The sequence below is a fragment of the Colletes latitarsis genome, chromosome 8 (assembly GCF_051014445.1).
Source record: "Colletes latitarsis isolate SP2378_abdomen chromosome 8, iyColLati1, whole genome shotgun sequence".
NCBI lineage: Eukaryota > Metazoa > Arthropoda > Insecta > Hymenoptera > Colletidae > Colletes > Colletes latitarsis.
In genome coordinates, this window is record NC_135141.1 from 31,463,432 (window position 1) to 31,476,173 (window position 12,742).

Here is a 12,742-nt window from a genome sequence, read left to right on the forward strand (position 1 = left end):
GGAGAAGATTTCGAGGGATATCGAAGTTGAGGAAACACAAGACAAGGGCCACGAAGACGCGTCGTGGAGTTTAGAAACCTGAAGGCAGCCGAAGAAAGATATAGAAATTTATTCCTGGGAATAAAACAGAGACAGGGGCTAAATGCGCGATAAACGGAGGACGGTGTAACAGGGTCAGGAGGAGTTAGAAGCGTGGTCTAGGAAAGAGGAAGCTGTGCTAAAGGAGAGGAATGGGTGCTGGGATGGGCAGGAGCGGCACGAGCGGCGGCCTCCTCGAGGCACTTCCTACAGGAACGCCGCTCCACGTGGCCATGCTTGGCCTGGACAGCGCTGGGAAAACCACCGCCTTGTATCGGCTCAAGTTCGACCAGTACCTCAACACCGTACCCACCATAGGCTTCAACTGCGAGAGGATTCGTGGCGGCATCGGCAAAGCGAAAGGTAAATCGATTCTTATCGTCATCCGGGAGATTTTGGAGGCAAAAATAAGACGTAAATCAAGAATACAGTTATTACAAATGGGTTAAGTATTTATTATTAACTGTTTTTCGCTCTCGTCTTAAATGTACGCAAAGTTGATCGAATCGAAATAGCATGGGAATTCTGAATAGAAAAAATAACAAAGAAGTTGCATCAAGAACACATTCGCTATACAATTAAGTCCCAACGGGATGAAACGTTAACACTAATCGTATTTACACCTCAGTCACGTAATCAGTGAGGATACTCGGGGACACGTAACCATTACGCGGCAAGGATAATGACGCTAACACCGCAAAAACAGTTATTACTTTTATCGTGTACGCGTCAACGAAATAATTCTACGTCAGTTTCTTACGAGAGTAGATCTTCCGCGTCCCAGAAACCTGGTGGCATCGATTGAACGGGAAGCTACAATTACTTGGGAGACTTTCTGCTTTTAGTTCTGTTGCTTCTTATTTTATAGTGTTTTGTTGCAACGACTTACCGTGGAATCCAGTTCCTAGAAGCAAAGTGGGTAGTCAAAGTTTATCCGCCACATCGTAGTTCGTTGAAAGCTTAAAAAGCACCATTTTCTAAACAAGTGTCATGTAAGAGTAAAAGGGATTAGTTGTACTTGGCGAACTCTGCTTAAGATAATAATGCTGTTACAGAAAGCTGTCGTAAAAGTTTCCTCGTTTATTCGAAAACCATCTCTGAGAACATGCTGGGGAAATGGATTAAAACTAATAGAATAATTGGTTTCAATGGTAATTGGTGATTTAAGCGACTTAAGTGTTTAAAAAACTGTAGTAGAAATTACGTGGGATACCCTGTATACTACCATGTTGTCCATTAAATAATTGCCAGAATAATTATATCATGTATGAATACACGTAAACTAAGATAAACTTGTTGAATCTTCTTTATTTAAATTTTCAAAGAGAAGGTACGAAGAATAGTATGAACGTCACAATTTATCGGTTTTGCATGTCGAATAATGGATCGTTATCCTTCAATTTTACATCCTACCCCTTGACGTGGATAAGGGTGGTGAAAGAGAGGGATATAAATGGATTTCCATATTGGTCTATCGCAGGTGTGAATTTTCTCGTATGGGACGTGGGCGGACAGGAGAAATTACGACCATTATGGAAGTCCTACACCCGATGCACGGACGGTATTATCTTCGTCGTTGATTCGTGCGACGCGGAACGACTCGAAGAAGCGAAGATGGAGCTCACTAAGACAGCCAGGAGCCCGGATAATGCCGGTGTGCCCATTTTGATCCTGGCCAACAAACAGGATCTGCCAGGTAAGACAGTTTCATGCATGTATACGTACGCTGGCGCCACATTTCGTTCGAAACAGTAATAACGGTGGCGTCTTTTAAAATCAATATCGTTCTTAGCGACAATCGTGTCACCATAAATAACATTAATTAAACGTTTGTTCACCTTTACCCTTGTGCATCGTTCCCGTAAAGAGAATTTAAAAATGGTTGGATAACTGCGAGACATTTTCGATCGGATAAGTGAATGGTAGTCATTCGTACTACTGAGAGGGGACTTCCCTTGAAGTGACAATTCTCTCTACGTACACATATATCATTTTTTAAGTGTGCTGCCCTCACCAACCGCGTACTCTCGACAATTGGCGCCAACATTGAAACTTAGATTGTTTCATCTCAACACTTACAGACTATTATTCGTCGTTCCTCGCGTACCAAGAAGACATCACGCGCTTCTCGATCGCTAGTCTCGGTTTACCCCGACTGACCAAATCGTGTGACTCGCTGTCTACAGGTGCCAAAGAAGTGGGCGAGCTTGAGAAGCATCTGGGCGTCCTAGAACTGGCGGGAATGCCGGGTAGCGCGTGCATCAGAGTGCAACCAGCGTGCGCGATCACGGGCGAGGGTCTCCACGAAGGGTTGGACACGCTCTACCAGCTGATCATAAAGCGGCGTAAGCTCGCCAAGTTGAACAGGAAACGGGCCAGGTAGGCCAGGACTTCGGAGGACTGCACGTGCGTCTTCTGATATTGTCAGTCGCGGACAGTCTCTCCTTTGACGACAGCCACGCCTTCCATGGTGTCTTCTTCTTCGTCCTCCTCGTCATCGCGCAATGGCGACGACCACGAGGTGCTCGAGTGAACGTGCCCTCCTCTGTACGTGGACAATTGTTTCTTGTCGGGGAACGTCCTGGGCGTTCCTGACCATCACCTTTTGCGGACCAGTGTTACTCGACGATGCTGGCGGGGCAGCAGGTGTTTTTGATGGCAGAAACCAGGTGCTGGGACTCGTGCAACGTAAGGTTTCTCAGATTTTACAAAGAGCCTTCGTCTTTCTTTGATCCGAGTTCCATTCCTTGGAAGGGAAGGTTAGGGGCATCGATGGTTCATCGTCGAAGATAGAACGCGATCCAGACATTGGCTGGTCGGTTGTGTCAATGGATGGATCCGGGTGGCGTTCAGTGTCTGTATTTTGTATCGAAGCCGATGGATTGGGAGAAGCTTCCTACCCTCTCTGAAAGGGATGTTATTATAGCTTTGATGAAGGGTATAGGCAATTTTTGCAAGAACGGCAGAGAAACTTGTTGGCCTGAATCATGGAACTCTGGTGCGACCGGTTGTTTTTTGGACGACAACGAAACAAGTGCTTCTTCGCTGCTACATAGAAGCTCTATTTTACCAAATTCTACACCGCCGAAGCGTTTCTCGGGAAACTCCGCAACGACGGTCCGCGGATTTCCAGTTTCTTGACTCGTTGTCGCTTAACCCTCGCGCCTCGAATCAGACACGGAGAACGGGAACGTTGCCTATTTTGCTACCGAGAAGAGGCCCAACTAGAGGTTCAGCGACGACAATACCTTTATTGCTAACGATGACGATGTCGAATCATGTTAACGTCGACGGCTCGAGCGCGGGAGACCAAAATGATACAAAACAGAATTTAAATAAGTATAACTTCTTCGAACGCGAATGAAAGGGTAGATCCGTGAAAGGATTCAAAGAAAATATATCGGGGAAGTAGTTGGAAATCGGAGCCCAATTTTTTACGATCCGCGTACATTGACGATTTTTTACCCGGGCTCCGATCGAGTAGTAGAAATTGCTTTCGTAATGGGAAAGTAATAGAATTCCGGTAGACCATTTTTGCTACGCAGGGGAATCTCTAACAATCATATTCGATTATCGTGCTAGAAGAAGCTCGTAGTATACGTCGATAGACCGCGAGGCGAATCGTGGGACCTAGAAGTACCAGCGATAACCGTGCCTCTCCAGATTTTTGCACCTTTATACGTTGTACGTGAGAAAAAAAAAAATACTACGATGTTCCGTCGTGGCCTCGCTCGAGACGATTTTTTGTAAAACAGATGTGATAACAGCCCACCTCCTCTCACCACCTGTGATTAGGGTATTGTGTATATTTGTACTCGTTGTCTATCGTGCTATCGTAGCCCAGGAAGTGGAGAGACGAGCTCTCGACGTAGAAGACGCGAACCGATTGTTTTGAGCTTCGTCGGAAATTATACATATCTCGAGGATATCGAAAAGTGCTGCTCTAGGCAATTGTTGGATCAAAAGCGTGATATGTGGTTTGTTAGGATAGTCGAAGGATATTAATTGCGATTAAATTTACCCGATTCGATGCGTTACGTCAGGCATGTCCAACGTCCAGACTTGGGCAAATTTTATTTCTAAATAGGGAATTCGATTTCGTGAATTAATTTTTTAAAACGAACATCGGCGAAAGCTTGTTCACGAACGAAACAAAAATTTGCGTACGTTGCTCGAATAGAAAATTTGGAGAGTGTCCTGATTTCCACATACATGAGCTTTACATGCATACCCACGGTTCCTTTGCTCGCGGAAGGTGTGATTTAATTGCCCGCGGAAGTTATTTGCTCGGCATACTGGAAAGTATTCGTATCTGCATCGAGTTGGACATGCCTGTGTTATATGTTCGAGCGTGACTCGGACGGTTTCGCGAGTTTATACGTCGCTTAAGCAAAGAATACTGTCGAACAATGTTGTTTTTTAGGCTAGGCAGACGCGTTCGTGATTTTTGTTGTCGATTATTTAAAAGTTCGAGCAAAATGTAGAGCTCAAAACGGCGGGTGCTCGTGTTTCTTGCCAGTGTGTTCCCTCAACAGAGTCCCATTATCATACGCGTCCCTCGTGCGGGCAATTCTTATCGGACCATCATCGTGAAAGATATTTTCTGAAAGTCAGAGTTGTATGCGTGCGCGTTAAAAATATGTTGGGAACGTTCATCGTATATTATGCTGTATTTCCAGTTATTTTCAGCGTGGAAATAACCCGACGCTAAAGTGTTGCGTACTTCTAGTGCACTCCAGCGTGTGTTTTATGCGTAGTGACGCGACTTAACGTAGTGCAAATTCTACGATCAGTCGCCTTCCACGCGATAGATTCGTTATCTAATCCTTTAGGCTATCGAATATTTTATTTTTTATTAGTTTCGTATACTTGCGTGAATTTATTATTTTTCTTTCAAGTCCCAAAGTACGGTCCGTTCTCGAAGGAACGAGGATGGTCAGCGTAAGAATTGCTTGCTCGAATTAGAAGTATTTTTACCGCAAAATCTTTTCTGTTTCTGCATCGTAAAAACCTCGAAAAAAAAGAAAACAAGATGAATTCTGATTTCATTCGGTGTTCTCGTGGCCCTTCCTTCGTTTCAATATTCCCCCCTTCTTGTCCTTAAACATTCAAATTTTGCAACTTACGAAGAATTCAAGAAGTCACTGTTAAATATCGAGCATGGACAATGAACGCTCAACAGATTCTACTAAAAGTTTTAAATTCATTGGAACTAAAATTGAATTACTTCGTAACTTACCTTTAACATTTCTACGAGAACCAAGGAAATACGTCGTATCGTTCGTTATATTGACCGGGAGTTTTCCACGGATTTCAAGAAAAAATAAAAGCAGTCAGTGAAACGAGGAAAACAATTACAAAAAGAAGAGGCTACAAAATGGGAGTCGACCGTGCGAGGAAGTCGATGAAAGTTTCCCGTTTCGTGAAGTAATTACTTTTGCTACAGGAGGCGAAACAATTAATAGTTTCTTGCTCGAGATAATTTCGTTTGAAGGTTTCCGAGAGTGGAATGAAATTCGAACGCGGGAAAATCGGACGATGCAATTTGACTGGTTATTTATTACAGCGCACGGATCGATATTCAGCCGAGAAACAGAGGACAACGTGAAACCGGAAGTTGCGGTCTGCGGCATACGATATACGCGGGGCACATTCGTTATCCGGAAACGGAGATATTCTCTATCGGAAGTCACAGCACAGTCTGTTTTTCTTAAGGGGGAGAAACCGCTGTGACGGCTGAAAATAAAAGCAATTTTTAAGAATTTTTTGGGAGTAACTTAGAATACCAATTTCTTAATTGAGGCTTCGTTAAAAAGTCATTAACAAATTAAATTACCAAAATTTCAAATCGTTCTGAAAAAATTATTTTCAGTTGCGAGGGTCAATTACAATCATGTTTGGTGAATACACATATCTTCGAAATCCTACGCACTTTCGAGATAAAAATTCGAGTAGGTGGAGAAATTTTTCGACAAAATTAAAGAATTTCAAATCGTTCTGGAAAAATTATTTTCAGTCGCGAGGGTCAATTACTATCATTTTTGTTGATTAGACATATCCCTGAAATCCTACGCAGTTTCGAGAAAAAAATTCATTACCGAAAATTTCATGTCTGACCATACCATTGACGTATTTCACTGAAATTTCATGCGAATGTTTAAAACATCATAACTCCCGAACGGGTTGGACGATTTTAATGTTTAAAAAAGCAAACTACGCGTATTTTGGTGAAGAATATGTAGACATTTCAAAAATATTTGAAAAGTTGCCCCTTAACCCCGTAAAGTTAGAAAAACCCCATAAAAATGGTCCAATTTTCAAACAGCCATAACTCCTACAATAGTGAATATATTTGAATGAAACTTTTTCTGAAGTAGAGCTCATGGGTACCTACAAAAAGGTATTAGACAACTTTTCCGTAGAGTGTCAAACAAAATTGTTAAAAATCAAAAACGGATTTTTAAGAAAAATCGACAGGGGATAGGTGCTGAAATTCTTTACGTTGAAGTCTTCTAGGAATTCTCTTTTGTTGAGACTTTTTCTGAGAAAAAAGGAAGAAATCGATAAGAATACAATGAGTCATAGCCGATAACGATGTCGTGTAATTTATTATGCGATTTGGTTTTGTTGCGAAAACACAGGGCTAGCGGTCACGCGATTTTGGAATATTCACGAGAACCGCCATGACGAAGGGCGATAAGGAATTGTTAGCACTTTCGTGACCATGGCAGAAGAAAATGGCTCAAGACCCGTGTCCATTATTGGTACGCGAATATAAATAAAATAAAAACGAAGAAAATAAAAGACGCGATGAGTTACTAACTCAGGAAACTAGAGACGACGATGATGGAAAGTACGTGTTATCAGATAACGACGAAGCGATATTCTATATCGCGAAGATAGAACGCGTGAAATGGACACTCCTTCACATTTTATTGCTTGAAAAATCCAACAACTTAGATAGCGTTCCTGGAATTTCAGTGTGTTCATGTGTGATGTAATATTTGTCGCTGCAGAGACTTCGGTTTCATTTTAAAAGTATTTTTTAACTTTTGTATACCGTTTAAACATTCTATTTACAATATACGATATTTTATCTAACGGTAATTCAAAAGAATATTAAAATTTCCACAAGATTTCATTTTTGGAATTCCGTCATTGTACTAAGATGTACTTTTTGTAGTCTAAATATGGAAACATATCTTTTCAAGACGCTTCGAAATACTATAAATACACTGAGAAAGAAATCCAATTAGAACCATCAAATATTATAAATTTTTATTCTACCGAAACTCTGGAACTTACAGTTGGACCAAAAGTTTAAAGAATTGAAGCTTTACGGTAAACAAGATGATTATAAATTAGAAGCAAGAAGAAAGTATTTACAAATTCTCGAGCATATTTGCAAGAACGATAACAAATGAATCGATTGTTTGTTCGACGATACGAATAAAAATACAAATATCATCTGTTTGTGACTTTTTAATAATTTGGGACCGAAAGAGCGAAAAATCTCTATTTCCTAGGATCAACATCCTTGTTGCAGTTCTGTCAAACGCAAGATCTTTCCTTTTCACGTTTGGCCCACTTCCAGCGTTGCCCTAACCCAGTTCCTTTGAACTTCCGGTGGCACCGATCGCCGGCCACCGACAGCTGAATCACGCTAGTGTCCTATTAGCGCGTCCTGGTCCACGCCTTGGCTTGGAAGGGCATCGCGACGAGAACACACGATCCATGTTTGTACAGATGCAATGTAAAGAAACAAAGAAAAAAAGAAAAAAAAAAAGGAAAAAAAATGAAGTAAAATTAAAAAACTAAAAACTGAAACTAGAGGAAACTCTAACGACTGTAATGAGTGACGATGCTAGTCGACCCGAGAATTATTCGAGAAGCAGGAAAAAGAGTTACGATGACGAGTACGTCTAGCGTACGCCAAAACGAACTTTATACTGTAAGGATATTTTGTAAATAGGCAACCAGAATGTAAGTTTCATAGAATTTCTCCGGGATGGAAGATGGAGTTCGCCGGAATCGAGAAATTTTCAATGGAGTTTCAGATTAGGATTCGGGCGTTGATTTTCAAAGAAGCGTGGTTTCAACAATTTGTAGTGATTTTCTTTTGTTGTTAGAGAATTTGACGATGGTCAAACGGAGCCAAGCACTAGCCAAAATGAACTAGTTAAAGCATATAAAATAGCAATAAAATATTCGTGTAACACAGTAGATTAGTTCCTAAAAAATGTAGTTGATTCTTTATAGCTAACAAAAATATGTTTATTATTGATTAAATATCTATTAATGTTAAATATTGCGTGGTAATCTTTTTCTTTATAGCGATAATAATGCTAAGCATAAATAAATGAGATCGTTTTGTTTCTGGCAGAGTGTTCTCTGACTGAGTTTTCTTCAGCAGCGTGATTCCTATGCTTTGCTCTTATAAAACAGCTGTTATTCTTGTTTGTTTGCGTTTTCTTGATAGACTTTTATACAATTTTGTAAATTACTATTGGATGAAACGTATCAAGTGTTACTTTTATGTTAGTTTATAAAGTTACTTCTGGATAGAGCTCCTTCAGTGATACTTTTATACATGAATGAATTAAAATGAATGATACGAATTCATTTTCTGATTCCAGGCGAATTTCCTAGCCCGGAGAAAGTCAAAAAAATATCTGTCAAACATGGTTGTTGTTTTTATATCGACTTGTCGTTCAAAATTCTATTGTATACTATACTTGCCCTTGTTGTGTTTTATTATCTTTCGATATTTTATCTTGTGCTTCGATCGATAGATTACATATTTATGTATTATACGTACGGTTAACCCATAGCGATGATTAAATAACAGCGAAGTAATCGAGCGCAGAATTGTAACGAACGTGCGTGTAAAACGAGAAAGAAAATCGTGTTTTTACTGTAACGAAAACAATTATTATATTGTCGTACGTCCTCATGCCGCTTGAATATTCGTATATTTATGTAGTAGACTCGCCAGTTTCTTGTGTGTGCGTGCGTGTGTGCTCATCGCCATAGGTACACCAGGCGAACGTTGATTATACAGGGACAATTTCGTTCCAGCAGACTGAATGGATTCTTTTCGACTATGAGCGAGAATTTTTCCAAATAAATCAGCTAATTCCGTTATGTTTTAATTGGCCGTTTGTTGTTTGCTCTTCTGCCATCCTTGCCGCGCATAAAATCCAATTGAACGCTAATATGAATCGAAGCTATCTCCATACTATACAGAGTGAACAGATCGAACGACTATAACCCCTACAATAGCGAGTGTATTTCATTGAAAATTATTTGTAAAGTAGAGCTCACGGATACCTACAAAAAAGTATCACACAACATTTTCGTAGAGGATCAAACAAATTTATTAAAAATGAAAAACGAATTTTTAAGAAAAATCAACACGGGGTGCTGAAATTTTTTTTTAATTAGTTCTGAAAAAATTATTTTCAGTTGCGGGGATCTGTAACAATCGCTTTTAGTGAATACACATACCTCCGAAATCCCACGCGCTTTCGAGAAAAAAATTCTTCAGCGAAACTATGTTTGCACATATTATTTTATCTTCTCACAGATTTCGCCGTATATATTTTCTTTCTTGTTTTTCTTTTCCCATATATTATTCTTAACCAAATGATTATCTATCGTATCTCAATTATTTTAAACATTTTCTCCATCCTACAGTCTGTTCTTTCCGTTTCATTAGAGTCGTTAGCAAAATGTTTTAATGTTGCATAATTTCTCTCTCACAGATTTCTTTCAATCATATACGATCCGATACATTATTCTTTTCTTCCAGATTTCCACATCTTATCCTGTTTATTCTGATTATTATCCTTCCCTTGTTTGCTAAGATCTTCTACAATTAAACTGCGTATAATGTATTTATATTTATACCATTATATTTCAAGCTTTCTATCCTTACTACACTGCACTTGTATTTGTACCTCTTTATTTCTAACGAGGAATATTCGCGGAGTGTTCCCACTCGCCATTTTGAAAAATCTTTCCAAGTTTATATAAATCCAAGTTTACGAGTTGAATTTACCCGTGAAAATTTCGCAATTATGAATCTAAAATTTTTAAAGATGATCATTCTACGTTTCTGATGGTTATCATTTATGAAAAGTTTTCTAAAGAACAATTCCTACAATATTTAATGGAAACAATTAACAAACGTCTGAAACAGCCTAAAGTCTAGAGTGCACAGGCAGGAAATGTGTCGAATTATTCACGTATTTCAACGAGAAGTTCCTGAGATGCTATCTAATATTCGCATCCTACAATAACGCAGTCTGTTGTTCAAACGCGCATTGTTTCCATCGTAATGTCTCCAACTTTCTACAATTGTTTCCGCGTGCGTTCACAGAATTCTCTCTAACGAGACAATATTTTGCAGCCTGTTAACGCGTAGGCATACGCTTTCCACACAGACGAATATTATCGACGTTTGCCTGCAACAAAACCGAGACTCGGGAATCGCGATAAATTGCAAATCGAGTTTTTCTTTTTTACACGAAACAAATAATAATGGGGGGCGGGGCTCAATTACAATCATTTTTGACGAACAGACATACCCCCGAAATCCTACCCCCTTTCGAGAAAAAAATTCATTACCGAAAATTTCATGACTGACCATACCTTGACATGTTTTACATAAAAAAAAAAGAAAAATAGATGTTTCGTCGATGGAGATTTAGAATAAAGGTAGTGTTTCCATGAAAGACAACCTCGTTCGAGACATTCTGCATCGAGACTCACGTTGCACCGACGACATACTACACTTTTTGCCGACGTACGCTTCTGTGTCCCATATTGCAGAGGCGACACAATGTTCGCGAATCGGGAGCATCGCGACGCCGTCGTCTAACGAGCCTTCCGGTAATTACATCGCTGCATGCAAACTTTCTACGGTGAATACACGCGCGGATGACGCGGCGATGTCTGGCTGTAATACGCGTGTGTTTTATCAGACGGCTCGATCTCTCTGATTTTTGTAATTAACAGACGTGTCGGATTTAACTGTCGCTGGTAGAAACTTGCGGCGGCGGCGGCGGTGGAACAGAATTTTTTTTTTTATAAAAATCGTTCGAATCTTTGCAACGACGATCGAACGTTGATCGCGCGTTGGAAGAGTGAAAGCGAGACACGCTTCCGGTTTAAGAAACCGATCTTCCGATCGGTATCACGTTTAAAAACAATTTCATTCAGGAGGTCTTTATTACTCGACGTTGTTACTTTTTAATAGGAGTAGCATTACGGGATAGATTCCACGTTTTCTTTCAAAACAATACATTTTACTCAAGCTAGTTGTCCGACGATACATTACTATTAATTCCATATTAGGAAAATGTACACGTTTCTTGTAGTGTCAATGTAATTCATCGTTCGAAGTAGTTGTTTAGAAAAGTTTAATAACAGTGTATCAATTTCTGAAAAATGTCTGTGCCTGATCACTGTACTGACTGTCGTGTAAAATTGATAAAACGATTCCAGCTATTCTTCCAGTTGCCTTCTGATGATCTTGGAGTCGGCTGATTTGCGTTGGTGGCCTCATTGAATAGAGTCCTCCTTCAGAATCCTGGAAACAGAGGCCCCTTTGAAGCTGGCTGCAGGCGTGTTCATCGTGCGTGTACGGCGTAAATAGCTACATCCGTGCGCCACGTGCCGTGCATCTTATCCACAGAGAGAGAGAGTAATAATCGGTCTTTGCGAAACAACGCACTCAAGCTTCGATCCCCTGTATTCCTCGTCGCTCGTGATGGCTGATACGCATGAATAAGTAGCTTGACGACAGACTCGCCAGGGAGGAGGAAACATTTAACAAAACGCTCCAGACGACGCATCGGCCGATTGTTATTGGCCGGACGAAAGTAATTTCAAGGTTCGAGAAGACTACTCCGTAAGCAAAAGCAAAAGCAAACAACCGTACTGTCCTGGAACTATAGAAAAATTTTCGAAAATATTTTGTTTTCTCGGTAAAATCAAGATCACCGTGGGTTTCATAAATAGTTTCACATTACATAATATTCTTATTAACATACGTATTACTCGATTTACAGTACTGGAAATGAGAAACATTTAGCTTTTCGTCGTATTCGCACGCTGTGTTCGATTTGTACGCGGTGCAGCATGTGCACCGAATGTGAATATATTTAGATGCACGTGCGCGTACAGTTGCGGCAGAAAGTGCAAAAGATAGGAAGTTTGCGCGTGCAGAGACTTTGGTTTCGTGACAAGTTCACGCGTTGTGCTCGTCTTAAAGTGTCAATTAAATGCTATTATGCGTTTAAATCGTTGCACGAATCGAGATGATCCAATAAGTAACGAGAACCTAACTATGTTTTGGTTTTAGCGTCGTTATCGTCGATACGTAAGTGGTTTCGAGGAGTTCCTGTCCAAGGATCACGAATGAGAGCATGAAGAGCTTAGTGCAGGCTAAGAACGAAGTGAGACTGACCAAGGAAATCTACCTCGGAGAGTAAATCTCATTAGAATTAAATTCAATACGATGATTTCTTTTAAGGTGTTTCGATCATCTTCCCAAAAACGATCGATCCAACGCAAAAAGAAAGTTCGTTAGCAATAGTTTACAGAGCGACCGAAAGCTCCCTTTCTGAACACCGAAAACTTCCTAATCCTACACTATGAA

At 40.2% G+C, this 12,742-nt stretch overlaps 1 protein-coding gene across 1 annotated transcript; it reads left to right on the forward strand.

The window, feature by feature from the left end:
- The first annotated feature begins 219 nt into the window (after positions 1–219).
- Arl4 (ADP ribosylation factor-like 4) lies at positions 220–9,230 on the forward strand. Its single transcript, XM_076771190.1, has 3 exons — positions 220–441; positions 1,559–1,774; positions 2,265–9,230. Exons 1-3 carry the CDS (start codon positions 231–233, stop codon positions 2,459–2,461), a joined length of 624 nt encoding a protein of 207 aa, XP_076627305.1. The 5' UTR covers positions 220–230; the 3' UTR covers positions 2,462–9,230.
- The last annotated feature ends 3,512 nt before the right edge of the window (positions 9,231–12,742 follow it).

What these genes read in the sequence shown, in the direction of transcription:
- Arl4 (XM_076771190.1), top strand. Translation starts at nt 231, where the DNA reads ATGGGTGCTGGGATGGGCAGGAGCGGCACGAGCGGCGGCCTCCTCGAG. An exon ending in CGGCATCGGCAAAGCGAAAG is followed by an intron (nt 442 to 1,558) that starts GTAAATCGATTC and finishes GGTCTATCGCAG; the next exon opens with GTGTGAATTTTCTCGTATGG. An exon ending in CAACAAACAGGATCTGCCAG is followed by an intron (nt 1,775 to 2,264) that starts GTAAGACAGTTT and finishes CGCTGTCTACAG; the next exon opens with GTGCCAAAGAAGTGGGCGAG.